This window comes from Gadus morhua, chromosome 19 (genome assembly GCF_902167405.1).
Source record: "Gadus morhua chromosome 19, gadMor3.0, whole genome shotgun sequence".
Taxonomy (NCBI): domain Eukaryota; kingdom Metazoa; phylum Chordata; class Actinopteri; order Gadiformes; family Gadidae; genus Gadus; species Gadus morhua.
The window spans coordinates 15,912,851-15,939,242 of record NC_044066.1 but is presented as its reverse complement, the minus strand read 5'-3'; the positions used below and the strand labels follow the sequence as shown (position 1 = coordinate 15,939,242).

The 26,392-nt window shown below is 45.6% G+C and overlaps 1 protein-coding gene across 2 annotated transcripts in view; it reads right to left on the bottom strand.

The window, feature by feature from the left end:
• Nucleotides 1-2,078: 2,078 nt before the first annotated feature.
• lin7a (lin-7 homolog A (C. elegans)) overlaps nucleotides 2,079-26,392 on the bottom strand; it is a 40,121-nt gene continuing 15,807 nt past the window's right edge. Inside the window, exons 3-6 of one of the 2 annotated variants that reach the window (XM_030341905.1) lie at nucleotides 19,809-19,880; nucleotides 14,460-14,669; nucleotides 12,387-12,640; nucleotides 2,079-5,690 (exon numbers count right to left, since the gene is read on the bottom strand). In XM_030341905.1, coding sequence (XP_030197765.1) covers nucleotides 12,395-12,640; nucleotides 14,460-14,669; nucleotides 19,809-19,880 — 528 coding nt within the window. In that variant the 3' untranslated portion in view covers nucleotides 2,079-5,690; nucleotides 12,387-12,394. The remainder of the gene's footprint in view (nucleotides 5,691-12,386; nucleotides 12,641-14,459; nucleotides 14,670-19,808; nucleotides 19,881-26,392) is intronic. The other variant, XM_030341904.1, reaches the window with a different exon arrangement.

Here is a 26,392-nt window from a genome sequence, read left to right as displayed (position 1 = left end):
TCAGTGATGTCATTTTCTACGACTAAATCCGAGTCATCGTGATTCATAAATCTCTCAATCACCATGTTTAAAGTGTCCACCGAGACACAGAACGGTATAAAATGTCAGAGTTTGAAGCGAAGCAGGGGAATACATGTGTTTCACAACTTTTACCGATAAATCATGCAATGCCTACTATAACCTCTCCCCTAACTAGACTGCTTAGATTTATATATTTTCGATTTTATTTCTGGTGTGACTATTCTGTGGTGGGTTGTAAAGTGAAATGACAGAAATATTAGGATCAAATTATTGTTTTTTTTAATAGTTTAGCTGTTGCAGTACTTTCTGAAACCATTAGAGGGAAGTGTTTCTTGCGTTTTTCTTCTGTGTGCGTGTGTGTGTGTGTGTGTGTGTGTGTGTGTGTGTGTGTGTGTGTGTGTGTGTGTGTGTGTGTGTGTGTGTGTGTGTGTGTGAGTGTGTGTGTGTGTGTGTGTGTGTGTGTGTGTGTGTGTGTGTGTGTGTGTGTGTGTGTGTTTGTGTGTGTGTGTGTGTGTGTGTGTGTGTCTTTGTTGGTATTCTTTATTGTCATTTTTAGAGGTTAAACTTCTATTTTCGAATTATAAATATGTACACTGCATAACGTGAGCTCTCTGGCTCATAGCTGAGCGAACTAGAATACCTCCCATTGCCAAGTCGTAGTCGTCCGTCCTTTTTACTGGAGGAGTGAACAACGTTTCGGTTGCATAAGAACCTCACGGGAGGGTAATGATTTTTCCAGGTATTACCCAAACCCTCAGGCCTTACCAGGGAAACAAAGTTAGCCTATGGCTTTTGAAAAACTTTGTAAAACGCATGAAAATATAAATCAATGGACTTAATTTATTTTCTTTGGCAAGTTACCATGGTATAAGCGGGATAATGCCCTTCGAGGTGTCCATTATCAGGGATTAATCGACTTTGCGGAGGCAACTGTCCTCCGCTACGCGGCGGACAGTTCTAAGGCCTCCACGTCGTCCATTAATTCCTGATAATGGACACCTCGTCGACCATTATCCCTCACTTATATCGCAGGTGTAGGAAGCATTGAATTAGATATCAATGACTTATCTTCTCATTATCTCATCTCTGAATTTTTCCCACACCTTCTTGCTTAAACACATCAGATGATGCGTCTTCTCCCTGACATGATCATCACTTATTAATGAACTTTGGATTTCACCAGCGTGCGTAGGCTACGGTAATTAGCCATGGGAGACACCTTTTTCTTTTTTTAACACTCTGCCTCGGTTGCCATGGCGCCCGTCGAGATGGCAGCCCAGCTGCAGGTAGAGTGTCTGAACACCTGGATTTAATTAAACGGTTGCCAGGGCGACGGGAGCAGAGGGGATAGGTCGCGTGTGAGTGTGTCGCCGTGTCCGTTTTGTCGGAATAGAACTGGAGAACGTCTCTGTGGATTTCATGACACTTCGGCCCATTCATCAAAACAAAATCGTTAGCCTTCAGGTGGAATTATTAATTATGCGCTGTTTTGTATTTGTTATCGGCTTGAATAGTGAAGTGGCGCTTTAAATAATTAGCCTGTATGTTCACTGTGGGAGTAACAACAACAAAAAGAACACGACACAAAGTTTATATTCATACTCGTACTCAGTTTATATTCTATCATTATTGAAATCTCTACAGAGATTTGTTTCTTTACAACTCGTTTCTTTACATTATGCCTCATTATGGCTGTTCGTTATTTTGTCCCACCAAGTCGTCCCTACAGAGAGATACAACTTGTTTCTTTACATTATGCCTCATTATGGCTGTTTGTTATTTTGTCCCACCAAGTCTAGACCCAAAATGATCTGAAAATTAGATTCAGGTTGAACAATTCAGAAGTTTTCCTTTGATAAATGACACTATTAGACTCCAGCAAACCTGTTTTTAATTACAATAAAGATTTCCTGTAAGATTTATAACTTTGTAGGTAAAAAATGTTGAGGAGATTCATTATTATAAAGTGAGATATGAATAGGACAACCGAGGTTCTGTAGTAATCGTCACATTAATAACTCAGACGTAGATGAAGGAAAGAAGAGTCCACACATTCATCACTGTACCACAAGCACATAGATTTATTTATACAAATATAGTATGTATAACAATTGCATATCAACGTGTAGTTTATTTTCTTGTCTGTGTGTTAAGTAAAGGACTACCAGTTTCAAAAATGCATGTCAATTAAGAAAGGTTACCTGTGATATTTATATTTATATTTTTTACAATACAAAAAGGATTCTGTCAAGTTGGGTTATTGGTTATTGAAAAACAAACATCAAAGTAAAACGAAACGATAAAATCACTTTTTTTTTACACCAAACTCTCCCATGACCTTCCAAGACAATCGTGTTTGGAAAACCGGGCTTCCCAACACCGGCTGTGTTGGCATGGAATACATAAAAAAAAAACAGGGGATTGCTCCTCACTGGAAACCCACTGAACAAATGCTGTGTGTAACTCCTATAAGTCATTAAGCAGAGGTTTGTAATCCATAGCAATTCACAACGTATATCACAACGATACACGTCATTAAGGAGCATGTCGAGGTTAGAATCTACAGGAAGTCTGTGAACATGGGGATCGAACCCAGTGACTTTCTAAAGAGTATTCATAAATACACCCCGGCCGTTGGAACGTAGGATTAGTTATCGAGGTAAACACAAATGTTTTATGAATTAAGTTACGAGAGGAAAGATGGGACACTCCAATGAGTCCAACATTAAATGTACTATGATCGTCACAACGGGAAAAGAGAAAAGCAAATCTAGGAATTCAGTTAGCATAAGACATGGTTCAGATATCAGCTATGTGTTAGTATTTGAAAGGACTTCATAAATAATGTTCTAGGTGACATACAAAATATACATATTTGAATTTAATGATAAAACTTTATGTTTGTGTCCACGTTTGAGAAGTGAAACGAAAAAAATAGGTTCTTGGAAAAATAAACTAACTTATAGGCTACTATTCTTTAGACTTTGCACTCTGACGACATGGATATAATTTGACATTCTACTTGTCTGGTAGATGAGGGTATATAACTTAATATCTTTTGGAAGATTTGGTTTTGGCTGTATTATAGCAACTCTCAAAAGACAACATCTTCTGGGAAAATTCATATATCAATGTCCGACTTTGTAACGGCAACGAGTGCAATGTGATAGTTTGGAATATTGCACATTCACTGTGCAGTCAATAGAACTGCAATGAGGATCTCAATGAATGGCCCAAGTCACGTTTACATGCACATCTTAGCTTGCTGAGGTACGGTATTTACATACTGACCACGTTGATTACATGACCACTGACGTATTCAACAGAAGTTGTACACCCCCATTTATGCATCTCTTGAATCAGATGTTTCTCCAGCCTTTCTGTGCATGGCCAGAATAAATATCCTGACCAAAGTACTGTTAAGGTGTGTATAAACACCTTACATATATGTACTGTATATATGTGTACAAGTATATCAAATCAATCATCAAGGTAAACCTGATGTCGGAAATGTATGCTGTTCAAGGGGTGCAGTCGATAATGTGAATGACTGCCTCCACCAGATTGAGATCGGATAATGAGTGTGCATGTAAACTTCTGGGCTGAGAATTGATCATCCAGTGTTTGAGTGGCAGGAGGTTTGAAAGCTGTCTCATGACACACAGTGCATAAGATCCAGTTGACTTGGCCTTTAAGTGGTCAACCTCGTCCAATGCCTCTACACTACTGAACCGAAATTGTGGAATTTAACGTTACGCGTTATTGCTAAATCTAAATAATTCCGATACAAAATAATTATTTCTGCTACAATTATTATCATCATTACATGGGTACAGAATAGGATTTATCACAATTTTTCAGACAGCTTGTCGTGCACACACACTCACGCACTCAAACTCGGGCACACACACAGATAAAATGAATTGGTATTCATTCGAGGACACAGAAGGGAAACAGTTGAAACGCAAAAACATCAGAAGTGTCACTGTACGAAACAATATTCATGGGAAATGGCAGACAAGGCCACAGCAAAAACAGGTGTCAGCAAGCAGCAAGATTAACAAAGCAAATCATACTGAAAAATAAAACTGAAAGTACCACAAACACAAGAAGTTGAAACTGAAGAAAGAGGGACACCTTTTTTCACTGAAGGTCAAATATATATAGAAAAGGAAAACATAACTTAAAATGACTTTCAACTCTATCGTCACTTTATGCACGCCTAGTTTTGTCAAAGCACCAGTTTGTGTTTTTAGCTCAAACGCATGGACCCTTTTCAAGCAGTCAGAAGCAAAGTCTAGCTCGTTAATTATAGACCTGTTCTATTTAATGATTCCGGTGCGAAACCATCAGCAGAGTAATTATATATTGTTTATGACGGTGCTGTGCCAAAATGTCACTCCCTGCCAGAAATACCCGCCCTTCACCGACATTAAAATGTAGAACATCACATAATTATTTGAGGGGATAATGAATGAGATATACAGCAGGCTAGCTATACACATCTATCTAGCTAGATAGATATTATGCTTCTTGAATACTGATACTCTTTTAATAAAGGCATCATAAAGGGAAAAACAAAAAAAAATTGCCTGTATGTCAATTATGGCCCTCATTGCCTTCCTGATCATCCCTGGAACGAGGGATCCCCCACTCAGCGTTCCTTCTCCAGATCTCTTCCTTGATAATTAAGAGAGTTTTTTCTTGCCCCGGGGGAGTTAGGGTCAGGGGCGTGTCATAAATGTATGGCCTGTGAAGCCCTTTGAGACTGTGCCTGTGGTTAAGGGCTCTACAAGTACAATTGAATTGAACGTTTTAATTACATTTATATCATCATAGGACAAACACGGGTGTCCCATGTATCACTAACTCTGGTTATTTTCCTTTAATGTCCCAGGGCAGGGCTCAGAGAATACGATCACTTTCCCACCAATTGCGCACTCATTGTTGCAACAACTTAAAAAATAAAAATAATTCAAATTTTTTTAACCTTTCGGTCACTAAATAATTATACAATTTTAAAAAACATATGTCGTCATCCACCATATTTCGATGAGTGCTTCCACCTCCTGATTGCACCACGTCTGACCGCGACTCATTTTAATCCATGGAAAGTTAGGCCACCTGGATGCATATGGTCATTAATTCCACTTTTGGGCCAAAGTCAACAGAGTCATTCAGATTGAGTGGTCACACCACTCCGAGAAAACCGCGGGGAAAACCCTCAAGGGTTTGATTATAATGGACCCAACAGCGCAGCTGTGACAGCACCATGAACTAGTGAAGGTAATTCTACTTCCTGTGCCCTGGTAGATAAAGGAGTAGACCCATGATAAGTGCAATGAGTGACACCTGTGTGAGTCCTACGATGTCACCCTGTGAAATCGGTCTAATCTCACCAAGAAGAGAGCAATTCTGGCAGGCAGTGAATTCAGAAATAAAAGGATTAACGATTAGCGAGCTACGCTTGTGTTTACCTGCTGTGACCCCAATGGGAAAAGGATCCATGGTGGGTCTATTACTTTAGTTTCTGTAGTGTATTGTCGGTATGTTGCAAGGAGAGCAGACGACCATCTAGACCACGTTGTTCCTCTCGTCTCATGTTGTCGGCCATTTTATTTTTTCAAGATGGACGCCGCCTTCTCCTTCACTTCTTCTTTTGGAACAACCTGCGGGAGAGGAGAGCAGAGAAGAAGCCGGATCTGAGAACAACTCCTCCAGAGGTAGGTTTACGGGCAGAGATGCACTGGAGACGCACATAGGGATACCTCTGGGCAAGTTAACACGTTATCATCGTGTTAACTAATTAATTAATTATCGCCGACAATTATTCTATCTTGCATTAACGCAGTTTTTATTATTTATTTTCTTATTGTAAAAGTCTGTTGCTCACTGGCTTTTATTTTTTTAAAGTCCATCGTGAGCGAGCCTAGTATGTTGCTGAATGCCACGCATGGCTGCTGCGGCGCTCACAGGGAAGAGGAAACAGACCTTGGCGGAAGAATTGGCGGAAAAACAAACGTGGAGAAGGGTATGGAACTTGATGTTAAAACTGTTTGCACAACAAATGTCATAGCCCTTTCGTTCATATGGCAGTGCATTCACAAAAAAGTGTGCTATATCCTACTTTTGAATTCAATATTGTATTTTGTGTATAACAATGCGATTTATCGTGATTGATCGCAGGAACTCATGCAATTAACGTGATTAAAACTTTTAATCGTTGCCCAGCCCTAGTTTTTATCAATATTCCCTTATTCGCCAAAGTAGGCCAAGATGATACGGTTTAAAATAATTGCAGACAGAAGAGGACACAAGAAGGACCTCATTAAGGACAACATGAGTAGAACAGAAACCATTAGAAAGCTGAAAGGTCAAACTAATTATAGTTAGTTGCTTTATCACCCTCAACTCTATCACCCCCATAGACGGCTCTGTGTGTGTGTGTGTGTGTGTGTGTGTGTGTGTGTGTGTGTGTGTGTGTGTGTGTGTGTGTGTGTGTGTGTGTGTGTGCGTGCGTGCGTGCGTGCGTGCGTGCGTGCGTGCGTGCGTGCGTGCGTGCGTGCGTGCGTGCGTGCGTGCGTGCGTGCGTGCGTGCGTGTGTGTGCATGGACTACTGCAAGTCATGGTGGTGTCTTTTGTACCCCAATACCTGTCATCACGGTCGTGTGTGTAAATGAAGTGCGTATTTGGGGGTCTCGTGTGTGTGTAAGTGTGTATTTGGGGGTTGTGTGCGTGTAAGTGTGTATTTGGGGGTCAAGAGTCAATATGCCTGAAACAGTCCTGGCTAGCTGAAACTCTAGAGCACAGTGTTAACAGAACCAGGGGTTAGGGGTTCGAATCCCTGCCCACTGGGGTTGGTGGGGAGCGGCCATGCTACGAATGCATGGCCTTGCAGTATTGTAAGACACTAGCATCTCGGCATACGGACGGTATTCTAATCAACTGTGATTATTACATTTGCTATTAGGGCATTTAGCAGATGCTTTTATCCAAAGCGGTTAACAATGAATACATTTTGTCAGAAGAAAGAGAAACAATTTATCACTGTCTGTACAGCAAGGATGTTCATAGAAACAAGTGCCAAGCACTAACAGTTTTTAGGTTAACCCATTCCCCGTATAAAACAAAGATGCCTAGGATAAGATGCTACACGGTGCTAAGTACTATTTTGGTGCAAGGAAGTACAACATACAAAAAGTGTGTAAAAGGGGGATTATGAACAGTGAGTTCATATGCATGTTGTTGAGGAGCAGGTAGGGGTTAGACAACTCGTGTGTTAGACTGTAGACATCGGGGTTCGAACCCAGTACCTCTTGGCAGGGAGCCAAGACACCCAACCCCCTCTCCCCTCCTGCTCCTTATCGGGAGGGGATATGAACCAACTGAATCAACGCTGTTTCAAGTTGATGGAGAGGGAGAGAGAGAGAGAGAGAGAGAGAGAGAGAGAGAGAGAGAGAGAGAGAGAGAGGCGAGCAGGCCTACTATGTGGGCCAGAGCCCCTGTGGCGTGCTGCCGCTGGCATCCTGTGGCGGTACCACTGCCAAGAGGACGCCGTCTGGGGTCAGCGGGCCATGCTGAGATAAAACACGGCCCCCTGCTGAGAGTATGGTTACATTACACAGCCCTTACAAGCTCCCTGACGGGTCCCTCTCTCTGGCTCTGTCTGTCTGTCTGGCCCTCTGTCTGTCCGTCTCTTTCCCTCTCTCTCGCTCTCTGTCTGGCTCTCTCTCTCCCTCTAGCACTCTGTCTGTCTGTCTGGCTCTCTCTCGCACTCTGTCTGTCTGTCTGGCTCTCTCTCTAGCTCTCTCCCTCTAGGACTCTGTCTGTCTGGCTCTCTCCCTCTAGGACTCTGTCTGTCTGTCTGTCTGTCTGTCTGTCTGTCTGTCTGTCTGTCTGTCTGTCTGTCTGTCTGTCTGTCTGTCTGTCTGTCTGTCTGTCTGTCTGTCTGTCTGTCTGTCTGTCTGTCTGTCTGTCTGTCTGTCTGTCTGTCTGTCTGTCTGTCTGTCTCTCTCTCTCTCTCTCTCTCTAGCCCTCCCTCCCCTCCCCTCGTAGGAACACACTTTGAGGGGGTAAGGAGCAGTAGGGGGCTGGGTTGATCTGATTCCCCTTTGGTACGATTCACTTTCTTCTGGCACTTTGACAGTTTGGTGTCGACGGATCAACAGCCTTTGGTTTGTATTCAGACGTGATTCCCTCCCGGGCTGTCGCCATATTTGCCTCTCTCTGAGTCAACTTGACGGTCAATTTGCCCACGTATCGTATCACCATCGACACACTCTCTCGTTCTAGATTAATGACTCGTTCTGTTTCAATCGTTTGTTCTAGAGAGAACTTTCATGGAAATCTTTCAAATCCTGGTAATAACAACATCGTGCACGCACACAACATTGTGGACACACACACACACACACACACACACACACACACACACACACACACACACACACACACACACACACACACACACACACACACACACACACACACACACTCGACCAACAGACGTTTCATCACAGGCTAGGCTACGTTATTAAAATATTTATAGACCCTTCGTGTCGACTCAAACAGCCAAGAGCGCGATGTAAGGGGCGCTGCTATGCGAACGCAGACCGTTTGTTGAATCGCGCCGCTTTAGTTTCCGAGGATACGGGGAACAATGTCGCCGAGATTGCGTGCTCCTTGCGCTGTCTTGTTATGACTTTGATAAACCCCCACCCGGTGGGAGAGATCAAACTCAACGTCTACTCCCCCTGAAGACGGAGAACATGTAATTTCTCTTCAACTTTCGGAATCCACTTTCACTTTCGCTTTCTCGTGGGTTTTGTTTTTCTCCCCCTCCCAGTTTCTGCGTCTGGCTAGGCGCCCGAGGTATTTCCTCTGACAACAGCATGTTACTTTTGATCGCTACGGAGGAGAAACCCATTTGAGACGGCGGAGAGTTGTATGGCGACACACAGTTCTGACGGCCCCGATCTCGGAGCCAGCAACCCTGTGTTGTAGCAGATCTTCTGAGGAGAGACGGCACTGATCCTCGGCTGGGAACCGGGAGCGGCAAAGGCGTGGTTTCCTGTTCGTTACGGAGATATTCTACCGAACACGACTAATTGGCCTGAGTTGAAGGAGCTCGCAGCAGGGGAGACAGGGCCTTCTCAGTTGCCGCACTTTCCCTCTGAACTCCCTCGCCAACCACATCCAACACACGCCCTTCATTTAAACAGGCCCTAAAAAAAACAACTTCTTAAGATTGCTTTCACCACATAACCTCCTTCCCTCCTCTCCGCTACCTCCTTTTTTATCTTCTTACTAATATACGTTATTTTATTTTATTTTGTGTTCACTCTGTAAAGTATATTTTAGTATTTAGAAAAGCGCTATATAAATCGAATCTGTTATTATTATTATTATTATTATTATTATTATTATTATTATTATTAAGTGTTTCTACAGTGGCCAGTCTACATGGTGTTGATTCGAAACCGTTCACGGGTTTTACAGTTTACTACTGATGGCCAAGATTATGTTTTCCAATTGCCGAATAATGATCCATGCCTGCAGCGACTTGATGGCTCGAAAGAAACACGAAGAGAAAGAAGGTGAACACAGATTTCAGCATGTAATTTGTGAGCCTCAGGTGATTTTTACCATCTCGTAAATACGATGAATGTGAATGAATGGAAGACGATGTACTGAACCTAAACTAGAATTCAGTATTAAAACACAATAACCCTGACCCTACCAACATTCTTCCAGTGGATGGCGCAATCAAATTATACGTTATCTGGAATAATCTCTCTGTAAAAATCCTAACCGAAAAATAATCCTAAAACTGCCTCCGTTTTTCGGTGTCCTGAAATGCGTTGAAACATCCCCTGATAGAATGGTTTGCGGGTCGTTCTTTGGTCGTTGAAGTATTGTGATATGCACCACCTCATCAAACAGGCCCATACTGCATAATAAGGGTGATATTGCTCCTTACATCCATTAAGAACCAACCGGTTTGTGGCGGCCATATTAATCTCTCAGCTCAGCAGTTTGGCCTCAGTGTTTTAAATCCTTTCCCTGCCCAGATTTATAATTTATTTTCGTGAATCACCAGGGAACGTTATTTCATATTTTGGCATTGATGATTACAATTCAAATGAAGACATCTGGTGTTTTTTCAAAATAATAGCGCTATTATGAGGTTTTTCTTTCCGCCTGCTTTGGATTTACATTTTCATTATCGATTCAGAGACATGCTCTCATGAAGAAGCATTTCCAAGTGAGGCCGGGAACTAAACATCCAATCAATATTGGAGCAACTACAAATGAAGTCCTAGCATGACCAGGTTTCCTCAATCACTCATGCTATCTTCCTCACGCCATCCCTCCCACTAATACACCCTCCCTCTCTCTCTCTCTCTCTCTCTCTCTCTCCCTCCCGCCCACGTCACTCATCAGCATGCACGCAGAGTCTCTGAGTTCTCAACAGCTTGATGAGTTGCTGTTTGTTTGTTCCAATAATTAGATAGATAGGAAGGATAATGTTCATTGTTGGCATCACATCGTATACTGCGTTTTCTCTTAAGGTAGCCTAACCAAACAATGAAGGCCTTTCCTTTTGTAACCCCTCAAACGGAAAACACCACAGCCATTCAGTCTGGGGCGGGATGTCTTCTAATCTCAAGCAATTACGAGAATCTCTAAGAAAATGTAATACCTAAAAGGAATATAAAATCACTCTACACATCATCGTCTGACAAAGTAATTAGTGGAAATTGGGCCCTCACGGGATGCCTTGCCTTTGGGCAGTGGCAGTCACATGGTGGTTGAACTCGCCACGTTTATCCCCTCTCACAGAGGGGTCACAGCAAGTATGAATATTTGTGAGACGAATTGGCCTGAACTGGAACGAACCCCTCCATCCTCCCTCCTCCCTCCCTCCCTCTCCTCCCTCCTCCCTTACCCCATCTTCCCTCGCTTCTCCATGCGTCCCCAGACAACCCCTTCCCTCTCTCTACTCGCTACTCTCTCCCCTCTCCCTCCCCCCCGCCTGCCCCAGCCCTCCTCCCTAGCCTCTTGATGAGCCCGTCCTCTGAGTCCTCAGAGTCGCACTCTGTCCCTCTCTGCGGTTCAGTCTGGGTCACGGTGCGTTCAAAGACACACGACAACAACTATGATATCCAATCCGCACTCTGGGAGGGAGGGTCGGTCCATGACGGAAAAGGACTGCCGCAGTCTGACGAACAACGAGAACCAGCAATTAGAAATTGACAATCAAAAGTTTTATCTGCAAAGAGAGCAGCGATGTTGAAGGATTCCGACCGTTCACCGGGGCCCAAGGTTAATTGTGGACATTGTCTATGCCGAGATATAAATCATCTGCCATGATTTACAGGGAACTGAGCACTTAATTTCTATTCAGTACGTAATGCGTGGGCTGCGTTCCAGTCGGTTTGAAAACACCCACTCCTTCACGACTCGGTATTCTGAATGATCAAACCGCCTCAAACCGCAGCTATCATCTTCGCTCAAGATTCTAACTGTGCGCCTCTCAGTCTCGTTGAGGGTTCCCACCGGCATGGAAACACTGAACTTAAACCTGTCGATTTATCATTTTGTGGGCACTGTTTGGGAAAGCGAGGGCACTTCTTATGGGCTTACTGGTCTCGGACTGAGACCGAGACACAGCCATGGGAGCAGCTCAACGCTTGTTTGGAATACACTGGATGTCAAAGGCAGAACGAACCCCTCGCAGCAGAATAAAAATCATCAGGCTTACATGCTCCGTAAGCACCTCATGACGAACTGCGGACACAACATCATTGATATTGCCCCCCCGCCCCCACTCCCCTCTTACGCACTTAATGTACGCTCTTATTTATGTTGTACGTCCTGGCACTTAAAGTACATACTTATTGTATGTCGTGCATCCTGGCACTTAAAAATAGTACTTAGCATTGTGTAGCATCTTACCCTCCCTATCTGTGTTGGATACGGGGACTTATGTTAAGCTAGCGATTGTTAGTGCTTGGCATTTGGTTCTATGGACATTCTTACTGTACCGACATCGATATATTGTAGGTTCTCTTTCTTCCGACAAATGAATCTCTTTCTTCCGTACTTATAAAAGCGTCTGCTTAACGCACCGAATGTAAAATGTAAACATTAAACGAAAGACGTCAAATGTACAACTAGAGATGTTCCGATACCATTTCTATCCTTCCCGATACCGATTCAGATTCCTAAACTTGAGTACCGGCCGATACTGAGCATATACCACTACAGCATTTAGGCAGTAATCGGAGGAATTTCCGACACTGGCGTCGGTATCGGAACAGCTCTCTCTACGACAGACGGTTTCCACGGGGCCACCGCCTCACCTCCGGTCTTACGAGGCGTGGTTCTGCTGCTGCTGCTGTGACGGCGCGTGGCTGCTGTTGCCCGTCTGCTGCTGCTGCTGCTGCTGCTGCAGCATCTGCTGCTGCTGCTGGCGGCGGCGGGCGGTGCGGAGCTTCTCGAAGCGCGCCTCCATCTCCTCCAGCACCTTGGGCGTGTAGCGCACCACCAGCTTCACGCTGTCGCGCGCCGCCTTCAGCAGCTCCACCGCCTTCTCGTGATGCTCGCCCTCCACACTCTGGGGGGGGGGGGGGGGGGGGGGGGGGGGAGGAGAGAGAAGGATGAGGAGGACGAGGAGGAGTAGGAGGTGGAGGGGTGGGTGGGGACGAGGGGAGGGGGGGTGGGGGGAGGAGGACAGGAGGAGCAGGGGTAGGGTGGAGGAGGAGGACGTTGGGTGGGTTGGAGGAGAGAGGGGAGGAGGTTGGGGTGGAGGGGAGGAGGAGGTGGAGGAGAGAGGGGAGGAGGAGGGGGTGGAGGTAGGGGAGGAGGAGGAGGAGGACGGAGGAAGCGAAGAAAAGGAGGAAGGAGGAGAAAGAGAAGAAGTCGAGGAGGGAGTGAATGAGGTAAGGAGGAAGGGAAGAAGGAGAGGAAGAGGAGGAAGAAGAAGAGGAGGAGGAAGGGAAGGTGGAGGAGGAGGAGGAAGAGAAGAAGGAGAGGAATAGGAGGAGGTGGAAGAGAAGGAGAGGAAGAGAAGAAGAAGATGAAGGGTTATTTGGTGTGTGGGGGAGTCAGCGATGGAGGAGAAGGAAGAAATGGAGAGAGGTTGGGTAAGAGGTGTGCAGAGGGAGAGAAATGAGAGATGGAGAGGGTCGAGCGAAGGAAGAGACGGAGGCGAGAGGGGAAGGTCAAGGCAGAGAGAGGTTGGATGAAAAGGAACAGAAGAAAGAGAAAGATGGAGCGGCCATTCAATTAAAGTAAGTGTGTTTGTGTGTGTGTGTGTGTGTGTGTGTGTGTGTGTGTGTGTGTGTGTGTGTGTGTGTGTGTGTGTGTGTGTGTGTGTGTGTGTGTGTGTGTGTGTGTGTGTGTGTGTGTGTGTGTGTGTGTGTGCTTGGAGGGGTCGTTTAAGGTATTTCCAGACTTTGGTCTGCCTCCCCAACTGCCAAAGTTGGACTCTAGTAACTTCATAAAGCATAATGTAGGAAGCTTATCTCTTCATAGTTGGCTAAAGGTGCCTCCTGAGACCTATTAAAGCTTTTAAATAAAGTAGCATCTTCCATTGACCTCATTAGTAGCAGAGCTATGACGCAGGCCAGTGGTGAAAAGGTTTATGGGGGGTCTGGTGATTTTCCTCTCGACTACAGAGAGCCGACACAGAAGCGTGATGTCAGTCCTGACCTTTGAACTCTAACTCAATTGAAAGCTTTTTTGCCACTTAATCATTCAGCCGATGCTTTAATCCAATCCGTCTTTCTGGGAATTTATGATGCATCAAGGAAGACTTGAGGAGCAGTGAAGCGTCCTTCTCAATGACTTCCTGTTCAAACAGGAAGTATCAACCCATGTCTGCGTCACCAGCCAGAAAGTAAACACAGCATCGAACAGTGTTTCAGCGAACACCAACACCAACCTTACATACAGGCATACAAGGACCCAGAATTAGTAATAGTAATAATATTTCTGGTTCTATCTAGTTCTGGTTCCATCTAGTTCTACCTAGTTCTATGGTACCTAGCATTGGGTTGCATCTTATCCTAGCTAGCCTTATTGTATACAGGGAATGGGTTAAACTAACGATTGTTAGTGCTTGGCACTTAGTTCTATGAAAATCTTTACTGTACCGACAGCGATATATATTGTTGTTTCTCTTTCTTCTGGCAAATGTTATTGTAAGTCACTTTAGATAAAAGCATTTGCTAAATGCCCTGAATGTAAATGTAAATGTAGTTCTTGGACGGGCCCAATAAGGAGGGTTGGCCCAACAATCAATGCAATCTAGCTTTTAGCGGTGGTTGCGCACTACGTTCGGCACCCACCACGCCGTTGACGGACAGCAGCTGGTTGGCCCAACAATCAATGCTAGCTTTTAGCGGTGGTTGCGCACTACGTTCGGCACCCACCACGCCGTTGACGGACAGCAGCTGGTCACCGCGCTTGAGCCCGCCCTGCCTCTCGGCCACGCCCCCTGGGATGATGCGGGAGATGTAGATGGGCGAGTTCTGCTCCTTGCCGCCCATCACGTTGAAGCCCAGGCCCTCCTCCGTCTTGGGCAGCTCCACCACGCGGGGGTGGGAGTGGCCCTCGCTGGCCGCGAACGCCGCCACCGTCGCCTGGGGAGAGAGAGGAGGGAGGGGAGGGTGGGGGGGGAGGGGAGGGAGGGGGGGAGAGAGAGAGAGAGAGAGAGAGAGAGGGAGGGGGGCAGGGGGGGAGGAGAGAGAGAGAGAGAGAGAGAGAGAGAGAGAGAGAGAGAGAGAGAGAGAGAGAGGAGGCACATAAGGAGAGGGGGGGAGAAGAGAGAGAGAGAGAGAGAGAGAGAGAGAGAGAGAGAGAGGAGGCACACAAGGAGAGGGGGAGGAGAACAGAGAGTAGGGAGGGGGAGAGAAGGGCGGAGGTCGAAAGCAGAGAGGGAGGCAAGATACACAAGGAGAGGATTAGGGGAAGGAGGGAGAGAGGGAGGGGAGGGAGAGAGTGGGAGGGAGGTGGTGAGAGAGGTTAGAGAGGTGGAAGAGCACAGATAATCCAAATTCGCGGCACCCTTCAAAATGGACGTTTGTTGAATTTTGAATCCCTTATGGGTCCACGAAGGGATCAAGCTATTATCCGATTTTTTTCAAGTTCGGGGTAAAATCTTTCCGGATAAAGACTACAATCTGGCACAATCCCATTTCTGAGTTTTACCCCTACCTCTCTTTTTCGACTTGCCCTTGGGAGGGGCAAGGGGTAGTGGTTGAAATCTGCCCCCATATCAGAGTATATTCACGATTTTATACTGAAATGGTCTATAATACGTTGAAAACTGAAACGACATCAATCATGGCCCTCAATTTTGAGGGACATGTGGCCCCTACCAAGTATCCCGACTCCTGTCCAGCAGAGTTTTTGACCGTGTGACGCCACGTGTTTACAGCTTCATACAAGCGGCATGCTTCCACAGCAACGTGACCTACGTCGGCACGGCGACTATAAACGCCCAATGGCCGCTCTGGGTTCACGCTGTGCACAGCACCCCCACTGAGTGCCTGGCCGGTTACAGTTACACCCTAAACACACCTTTAGCGGGCTGTTAACTCAATTCCTCCGGCGCACCGATCCTCCATTTCCTGTTCGCCAAAGTAAAAGCCCCTCTCTTAACGGCTTTGATTCCTCCCCTCCGCCCTTATCGTCGAGCTGATTTTATTACGGGTTCACCGGTGGAACGTGAAAGACGGGCCATGACTCAGACCTCAAGAAAACCCGGGCAAGGGAATTTCTGGTCCCCCCGCGAGGCTAAGCTACTGCTCCTGCTGTTGAAAGGGAGCCATCTTCGGCTGCAGCTGAAAGCCTGCAACATAACAACACCACAGAACCGCCGTTCCCCCCATGGGGAGCTGTTTCACAGAGAGGGCCGAACCAGAGCCTAATGAGAGCCTTTCTCCTCATCTCTTGTCAGTGGGAGCTTGACTACCACAATGGCTGTCTCTCTTTCCTTTCTATTTGTTCGCCCTCGCTCCCCACTATTGGTTATCCGATATCCAACACCGTATGTCTGTATCCTCCCTCTAACCCTCTTCCCGCTAATGCAGGGAGTGGATAACTCCCCACCACTCGCCCTTCGACCCCGTCCCACACACGGGGGGGAGGGGGGTATCGGCCCAGGTGCCCGGGCGTCTTTATCACTTGGAGGAGGATGAATAGCATTTTGATGAGAGCGAGAGAGCGAGAGATTGAGATAATGAGTACAGAGAGAGACGGAGATGGAGAGCGAGAGGCCGCGATGCATAGAGGGAGGGGGGGGGGAGAGAGATGGAATGAGAGAGATAGATGAAGAAGGAGAGGGCGAGAAAGGAGCATCGAGAAAGAAGACGGATGGAGAGATCGGTGTTGGCAAATGTCTGTCCCTAAGCTGCTGGCCACGTCGCTGCCTTCTCCCGGCTGTAAGCGCATTTATTCATCAACTCATCCACTCCTCTTCCTCACCGTGCATGCTTATCCTCCTCCTCGTCATTTCTAGAGGTTCACCTTGTTGTTTGAGTTGTACCCCCCGCACCCCAACTTGCCCCTCCTCAACCTGCGCTCGCGTTTTTAAACAGTTTTTCTCTGTTCTCCCCCTCCTCCCCCTCTTCCACCTTTGCCATTCAGTCTGCTCCCTCCTTCAATCCCACCGCCCACGCCTCCCTCTCCACCTCCATCCCCCCTCTCTCATCTGTTCCTCCCTCTATCATCTATCAACCCCTCTGACACGCACAGACTCACACCTTTCAAAGCCCTTTAAGGCAGTCGCACCCTCTCCCTCCCTCTCCCTCCCTCTCCTTCCCTCTCCCTCTCTCTCCCTCCCTCTCCCTCTCTCTCCTCGTCTCTATTAAGAACTGTAATGGACGAACACCCCGGGTCCACGAAGAGGAATTGATTTAATTAAGGAGGCAATCACCGAAGAAACCGCCAGTAGCTCGGCTGAAGAAAAGACGGATCTCGCCAGATCAAAGCTGTCTGAAGCCATACACGCACGACGGCACACACACACACACACACACACACACACACACACACACACACACACACACACACACACACACACACACACACACACACACACACACACACACCCACACACACAAACACGTAGGCAAGCACGCACATACCGACACGAACCACCACGTCTGTCGGGGAGCTCAACTTCTCAGAGGGACATATGGCGTTGGGGGACGCGGCGTTTCGTGGGATTTCATCACTTCCTACTCCGCCTCAGAGTGCGGTATAGCCCTGTGGTGCGTGCCTTCTCGGTTTAAGACCAAGAGGTGCACTCGATGAACAAAAGCAGAGGAGGAGGATAGCAGAACTACTATATGGAGAGTGGCTTCGATTTTTCTCTGTAGTGTACCCGGTCAGTGGGCTTTTATTTTCCATTTAATATCTGACTTCTCGCATTCGATTGTTCAATTTGTAGCCCCCCGGAGGAGCCAAGTTACGCAGTTTAATTACCCTGCCCGGGAATATTCCCTCTGCCCTGTAACAATAATCTCGTTTTCTGGATTTATGGATTATTTTTGTGCACTGTACACAAGCCCACGTTAATATTTAATTTGCACACTAAATAAAAAAAGATTAAAAAAAACTTGCGAATCAACTACTGTATTTCTATGCGGAGAGGGAGCAAGCATTTGCAGAAACCACTGAGGCTTCAGGGTTCTGCATTCAACCAAACATCCATCAGTGGTCTCTTGCTTGGATGAGGCCCAGCAGGTGACTTCAGTGGCTCACAGTAAGAGGTGGAGGTGGGCTCCCGAATCCGACCCAGAACCCAAACACCCTCACACGGTTGGTGGGGACTGTGGAGGACGGCGGTTATTTCCATCGACGACTCGGCATCCACCCCTCCCGAATCTCACTCTCTCCATGCCTTCCATCGCTGTCGCAGTTTTCCTTCTTTCCTTTTTTCCGCTTAGCCTCTCCTTTTCCCCTCTGTCTATTTGTTTGTCTGTCTGTCTGTCTCTCTCTATCTATCGCTCTCTCTCTCTCTCTCTCGCTCTCTTTTTTGTCTATGTCTCTCTCTCTGTCTTTCTCTCTCTGTCTCTCTCTACCTCTGTCTCTCTCTCTGTCTCTCTCTCTGTCTCACTTTCTCTGCCTCTCTCCACCTCTCTCTCCCACTCTAGCTCTCCCTCTAGCTCTCTCTGACTCTCTCTCTCTAGCTCTCTCTGACTCTGTCTCTGTCTCTCTGTGTGTGTCTCTGTCTTGATATCTACCTCTCTCTTCCTATCTGTCTCCCTCTACCTCTCTGTCTCTCTCTCTGTCTCACTGTCTCTTTCTCTCTCCACCTCTCTCTGTCTCTCTCTAGCTCTCCCTCTAGCTCTCTCTGTCTCTCTGTCTCTCTGTCTCTCTGTCTCTCTGTCTCTAGCTCTCTCTGTCTCTCTGTCTCTCTGTCTCTAGCTCTCTCTGTCTCTCTGTTTTGATCTCTACCTCTCTCTACCTATCTGTCTCTCTCGCACTCTCTCTCTACCTATCTCTCTCTCTCTCTCTCTCTCTCTCTCTCTCTCTCTCTCTCTCTCTCTCTCTCTCTCTCTCTCTCACCCTCTATCTCTATCCCCCCTCTCTCTCTCTAAACACCCTGGAGCGCTTTGTATGTTTCCTGTCTCTCGTCCCCCTCGTGATCGGAACCCTTCGTTAAAAAAACACTGTGTCGACGTGGTTGCTCCCGGCATGAGTTTCAGGTGTCACGGCGACACCCTGAGGGGGGGGGGGGGGCTCGTTAGCGCTGCGTTCAGCTGCCAGGCTCGTTATCTCCCCGGGGTTGGTTTTGGCAAGCAGCAGTGATTAGGGGAGCATTCCTGAATGGCTGCTACACCGTGTAACCATCACTGTTCTGCAAGCAAATGTCTCGAAAGTGGCCAAAAAGTTTTTCTTCGAGATGTTGCAGATGGCTGACGTCCAACCTGTCACTACCATGTGTTTAAAATGTCCCCTTCTCCAAGCTATGTTGATCACGGAGTCGATTCCTATGCTTTTATAACAAACTAATGTTGAGTAAATTACTGAAAAGGGCTTAGAAATTAACCCTAACCCTAACCCTTATTGGCAGAATATAGAAGAATGATAACGCTCACTTTCTGACATTTATCCAGAGGATAAAGTGTGAACTCATTTGCATATATTTACATATTGGACTGTGATAAACTCTGTGCGGCAGTTGTGACGTTAAACTTTGTGCTCATCGATGCTCAGACTTCACTTGACAGCTGTTATTATGCAGCGGATGAGTTCAGTCAGTTAATAAAGCAATGTTTTGCAAATGTATGCCTTTCAAATTGACCGATTTACTGTAAAAAGTATCACAGAATAGTTTTCGACTGTATAACTCATGTGGGTGGAAAATGTAATAACTTTTTCTCCCTTTGTTGGGTTTTCTATCTATCAGTATGCCATAGCAATTCATTGGAGATGTAAAGCATATCGTAAATATCGCTATAAACATAGCACGGAATGTTCTAGTGCTTAAAAAGGTCTATTCCGCCTCTGCCTATAAAAATCACTCTTCAGTTAATGGTCAATCCACTCATTGGTTCTCTGGAACTTTGACTGTCTTAAACAGGGTGCTATATGGTGTGAAAAGCCCATAATAAAAGCGCTTTTGCTCAGAAGTGCAGACTTCACGTAAGAAGAAGACTACAGCCAGCCGCCCACCATTATAACCACTAGATGTATTTATGGGCGTGCTGCAGCTGCTGCCACTCTCCTGGATGGATCTACTGGCTCCAAGATGGCGGCCACCGTCTTACCTTGGCTGTGGCCCGCGCCTGGAACTCCGGGCATCCGTTGATTGTGATGGTTTCATGCATGTACTGGTAGACCTATAGGGAGAGGGAACAGAGAGGGGGTGGTTAGTATTGACTTGACTTGATTGATTGGAGTGGATTTGAACGATGTTGGGGATCGTAGTTTATAGCTTAATAATTGCCGAAGTCATATTTTGGCCAATTTGATGCTGCTGATTCACTGAGCCTCATTGGCTACTTCCTAAGCCAATCAGAGTTCCTTTTACATTCCATAATCAATATCTGCCTCAGTCATTGACTTGACTTGGGCATTTTTTAGGCTAAATACAAGATAAACCTTAAAATATGATTCAGGCAATTGCTATGAGGCTAACAATATGTAGTATCTATGTCAAAGATACTGTTTAGTTAATGATGAAAACATGCGATTATTATGGTGATTTTTAGTCAGTATTTGTCGATAATGGCTCATCATGGTGTAGGGTCATTTATGTTGGAAAAGGGATAGGATAATGAGATTGACGGTGTTTGACTCCAGAAGTGTTTGAATTGGAGTAGAAAAGGTGAGTTAAGGACTAGTTATGGTTATCATTTTATTTATAATCATATAATCATTATAATCATTTTCAGATGTTAATAATTTAATCGTTTCTCGTTCTTTAAAACGAACAACACAAACTTTTCTCATTAAAAAGTTCTTCAAATAGATTTCCTAAATTATTTATATCCTTTCTCAGCTTGCTCCTTGTCCCAGACGGCCAACTCTGATCCGCATTCACAAATGCACACAAATGCACACACACACACACACACACACACACACACACACACACACACACACACACACACACACACACACACACACACACACACACACACACACACACACACACACACACACACACACACACCCACTCACCCACTCACTCACTCACTCACTCACTCACTCACTCACTCACTCACTCACTCCAGTGGATATTCCTCTGCCTGACCGTCAGTGGTAACGTTATCAGAGTCTGTTTCGACAACTGACACCAGCTTTCTTCTGGTGTTCTTCGCCTTCCTTCCAAAGTATTTTTCTAAGTGTTAGCAAATAATACTAAGATCTGCGACAGAGAGGACGTCTGCGTAAACTACGTGAAATGAAAGGATATACCAAGCTGGAACGTCAACTCGTTTCTTTATGAACTACAGATCGAGCTTCAGATGGGATGCTGTTGCACAATGGCAGCTCTCAGCCTCCTTAGAAGTCTGCTAAAACACACAGGCTCATAATAGGCATCCACAAAATGAACCACAACAAGCCAATCTAGATTCAACAATAAGTGGCTTCAGGCAGTAATAAGCAATGGTAGTCAGGTTGCCAATTATCGGAAAGGGATGTTTCTCGGTGTGTCCCAGATATTTCAAGACTTGCCTGTAGCCATCCTTCAGCAAGACAGCCCGCTCCTTAACCACGTTACCGGTCGCTTTGGATAAAGGCGTCTGCCAAACCAATCGTTACCCGCTGCCCTGAAGTCAAAGTATCTGGTCTGATTGGGTGTTTATTTACATCTCTGATGCGCCAAAGCGGTGGGATTTGGGGAGAGGAGGCAGGTGTCCACTTTAGGACACTTGCAATAACAGTCAGAATAATGAACACACAACATTGTGTTGATTAGCCACTTAGTTGCGGGCGTAGGCCAGACCATTTCGTTATTTTTATGAGGCTGTCCTCTACGACTTCCTTTACCTCTTTCATGGACGGTGGCTACAACCCTGATGCATGCTAGAACAACTATTCAAAGTAATAATGCATTTGTATTTTATTTCCATTAAAGAGATGCCAGAGGAAGGAACAGTATCTCATGATATCTTAACTTTATTTTTATATCTATTGGACTTATTGGGTATAATGTGGAAAAGCATTTTTTGTATTGGCGTTTTTTTTTACTTTTCTTCCTCCATTGACTTCCCTAAAACCCTTTTAGTCACAAACCATAAAACCTTGAGGTATTATAGACTACAGGAGTAGTCTTTAAAAGCAGCTTGCGGTTGTAAGTGTAAGGTAATCTTAAATATACAGCAGTCATTCTAGTAGTCAGCCCATGGTGCATCTTTAGAGTAGTAACAGAGTTAAGATGTAAAGTTGCGAGTATGTTAAATCTCTGATCTCCTTTTTGTTCTCTTTGGCGCAACCTATGGTGAAAAAATACTAAACGACACAGAAGTCAGTTAAGCGAGCCTGCACCGCTTGTGATTTGAATGCATGGCAGGAGATTTGCCATCGACACGAGGTACATAACATTAAGAATCCTGCTAGTGCAAGGTCATTCCTCAGTGGGTTGTAGGCCCAGTCCCCATTGGTTACCTCATCGGCCAAAAGAGAGAGACTTGAATTGGCATTTACTTAAATTGCTGTCTTTGAAGATCTTCAAGATAACCGCTTTAAGGAACATGGTTTCAAAGTAAGCGTTTGAACGGTCTCATCCCCTACGGTTTTATCAAGCAAAAAAGATATATTTATTCCGTCATAACAAGTCATTAAAATAAAAAAGTGATGAGAGAGTAGTTGACATTTCCCTGTTTTATTCTCGAGGAGGAGGCTGTTTATGGACTCAGAGGAACAGAGACTAAAGACCTGGCACTGATGGATGGACTTTATTATTTTATGCCTATTTGATGCATAGACTTGAAAGGACTTTATATCTCTGAGTGAGAGCGACAGAGGAAGAGAGAGATGAAGAGGGAGAGAGCGGACAAGAGACTGTCAACGATGAAAGAATTGACGGAGGTGGAGGAAGACATTTTATGGAGCACATGAATGACGATAAAGTCAAATCCAAGAGTAAGCTTCAACTTTTCGTCGTCCACATTCAAACAGTAAGCGGACAGAAGATTTGTCGACCTCTGTGATAAATGTTCATCATTCATTCGCAGTTGGACCTTGAGAGATCAAAGGTCGTTAGAAGTTCTGCTTTGAAATCAATCTGTGAAAACTCATATTGTGGTTTAATCGTGAGGGTCAAAAGATTCAATTTCAATGTATTTATTGTTTTGATAGATAGCAAGAGAACATTTGTTCCCTCTGGGTTTTAGGAGGGTTTCTTTACCATTTAGAGGTCTTAGTTGTTTTGAATATCGCTGTGCAGCCCTTCTGAATCTGACTAAGGGTGGGCTTGATAGGAGAGGGTATAAAAATCTGCAAACAACACATTTTGTTTTCATTTTTGCCAAGCAAGAGTAGCTGATAGTTCAGCTGGCCGTATCTCTATCACAAACAACAAGTGAAACATTACCCATCAACACATGCTGTTAGTGTCAAGCCAGCCACTAGTTTTTGGGAAAGCAGTAAATTGGGAAACGTGTAAAATGCCAAATCTGCGCTGGAAATCTCACAATTATTTTTAACGGTGTTGCACACACACCCTTCTGGAAGAAGCTTGAATTAACTAACTCTGTATCATGATTTAAAAACGTGGGTAATCTTAACTTCCTGGCATTGCGTGCGGTTCCTAGATGCATAGTCCTGCTCCGTCCTCTATCAGCACTGGGAAGGTTAGGGTTAGCTAACCCAAAAGAAACGGGAGATTGAATCCGTGCCTGAAACAGTCTCACGTTTTTTTTCTTTGCATTCATTCTCCACAGAGCAGACAACCTGAGACCTCCACCCAGACTGTAATCTCCAAGAATAATGACAACCTCTCTTTCCATCTACTCTGAGACACTCTATTTCTTCATCTCTGTTTCTATGAATAACACAAAGGCAACACACATATGGAACCGAGACAAGAAGAGAGCGAGAGATACACACACACACAGAGTCTCTGTTTGTCTCTGTATGTGTTTGTGTCAGATTGTTTGGATTGTATCTCTCTGCTTGTAGCAGCCTGGTCCTTAGAGAGAGACAATGAGCTCCACAGGCCCCCCGGGCTGTTCTCCCACTGTAGCCACTTGCCCGTGTTGACGTTCCTCTTGCAAGGTATCTTCTCTGTCTGTCGAAGTCTCCCACATTTCTTTGAACGCACACTCCCCGCCGTGTATCCCCATCTCATGCTCTCTCTTTCATTCTGGTTCTTGTTCACTCTTGTTCTCTCTTGCACTCTCTCTCTTTCCCTCACTCTCGTTCGTTCACTCTCGTTCTCTCGTTCTCCCTCTCCCTCTCTCTATCTCTCTCTCTCTCTCTCTCTCTCTCTCTCTCTCTCTCTCTCTCTCTCTCTCTCTCTCTCTCTCTCTCTCTCTCTCTCTCTCTCTCTCTCTCTCTCTCTCTCTCTCTCTCTCTCTCTCTCGTTCTCTCGTTCTCCCTCTCCCTCTCTCTCTCTCTCTCTCCCTCTCTTTCTCTCGTATTCTCTCTCTCGACCCTATCCCCTTACTAGCCTAACCTTGTGATTTCCTGTTGTAAAGTTTTACTTGTCCTCTGACCTAAAGGCACTTTATATAATCACAACCCCCAAAAAAAGTCCAACAGCTGTCATATATGCCCTTCGGTGGGCAGATTTATCCAAGCATTTTACCCCACTGAGTGCATACACTCATGCATACATTCATACTATTATCGGTGGAGCGGGATAGGACCACCACACGTACATCTGATTGTTTATGAACCTGTTCAGAGCAGCACTTCAGAGTCCATATTGGATCAGCCTAATGCCTTGTTGATCCAATATGGATTGCTGGTCGCTCTCAGCCTCTGTGCGTGCTCAACAGGGGGCGTGTAACTGTTAATGCGGCCGGCTCTCTCCGCTCATTGTACTGCTGCTAGTAGGTCACCGCTGGACCAGGACTTACATTAACCCAGATCCGTGACCGCAATGCATGATGGGAAAGAGAGAGAGAGTGAGGGGGAGAGAGAGAGAGAAAGACAAAAAGAGATGGGGAGAGAGAGGGGAGAGAGAGAGAGAAAGACAAAGAGAGAGAGGGAGAGAGGTGAGAGACGGAGAGAGGGAGAGAGGGAGGGAGGGAGAGGGAGAGAGAGAAAGACAAAGAGAGATGGAGAGAGACCCGCAGGGGTCACTCCGGCCCTGATGGAAAAGTTGTGCGCTACCACAAACAAACACGCGCGTGCGTGCGTACACGCGCACGCAACACATAATGACTCAGAATGCAGTGAGCCGGTGAGACAGATGATGTGAGACGAGAAAGTGGAGGAGACGGAGAGAAGGAGGAGGGGGAAGGAGAGTCGGCTATTAAACCGTCATGGTTCCATCCTTCTATGTGTTGAGACTCCCGTTTTTCAACAGGTCGGAGGTGGAGCTCACTGAGGGTATGCACACAATCTAAACCCAAGCCCTTCAAACGGGTTATTTCTGTGCATGAGCTCAGCAGTTTAGACGCGAAGATAGGAGTGTCTTTAGGGCGAGTCTTTGATGTGTGAGGTCGAAGACTGCTTGATTTAGTGAGTGTTGACACTTCTCACTTCAGCCGTCCGTCCGTCATCTCTCCTTCACCCCCTACATCGCCGCCTGCATCGCCCCTCCTTCACCCATCATCACCCCGGATTCATTTAGTCAATCACTCCTCCATCATCATATCCATCATCAACTCAATCACTCCTTCATCAACATCTCCATCATCATCTCAATCGCTCCTTCATCAACATCTCCATCGTCATCTCAATCCCTTCTCCTACTTTATCTCCATCAACCCCACTGTCACCTCTCCATCATCTCCAGCAAACCCATCTTCATCTCCATCACCCCTCCTTCATCACCTCCGTCCCCCATCCAGCGTCATCTCAAGTGAAAGATCAACTGTATTTTTTATATATTAAATCCTACAGATGCTCTTGGTTCATGCAGTGCAAATCTGTGTGAACAACAAGACAAATACAGCACAATGAATCTAGCCTAATTAGCATCTCATTACCATTTAGCATCCCTCAGAAGTCCAGAGGAAAAAACACTGGTCAGTAGCACCAACAATGGATGAGTAGGCTTGGCCCCTGCTCCTTCTAGTGTGTTGATGACAATTACCAGTTACTAAGCAACATGACACTATAGAGTGCCAGGAGGAAGGGAGGGAGGAGACAATATTATTATTATTATTATTATTATAATTTAAAATGTTTCCTCACATCCCCACATATAAAGCCGACAATAGACCTGCACAGCTGGTTTTGTCAATTTTGAATGATCCATTGAAACACAGACCACCCACGCTAACCCGCGCCAAACGCACCATTTTATGCAAGATAACACTCTGAAACCTATTCGACATTGTCTCTAAATGGTCCTTGTGGAAAGAGCGCTGTTCAAAACACTAACGAAGCAAACAGCTATCTGCTTTTTTGAAGTCCAAGGACACAATTGTACGCCGGCACCGACTTTAACCCTAATACGCCCTCTGAAACGAGGGTCTCTGTGAAGTGCTTCCAGGGGGGCTTAGAGCTGTTTATCGTGAAGTTTAATAGTTGTCCTTGATACCTCCTGCTTGTGTTTTAACGACCGGTTGGACAGCGCTGGTGCGATGATCCTAATACCCGTGGAGCTAAACCTTTTCATGTGAATACGAAAGAACCAATTCGAAACAGAAATGAAACGTCAAAATGCCTCAACCCCCAAAATATCTAAGAGTCTGTTTTTATTCTCCTCACCAATGAACAGTATTTT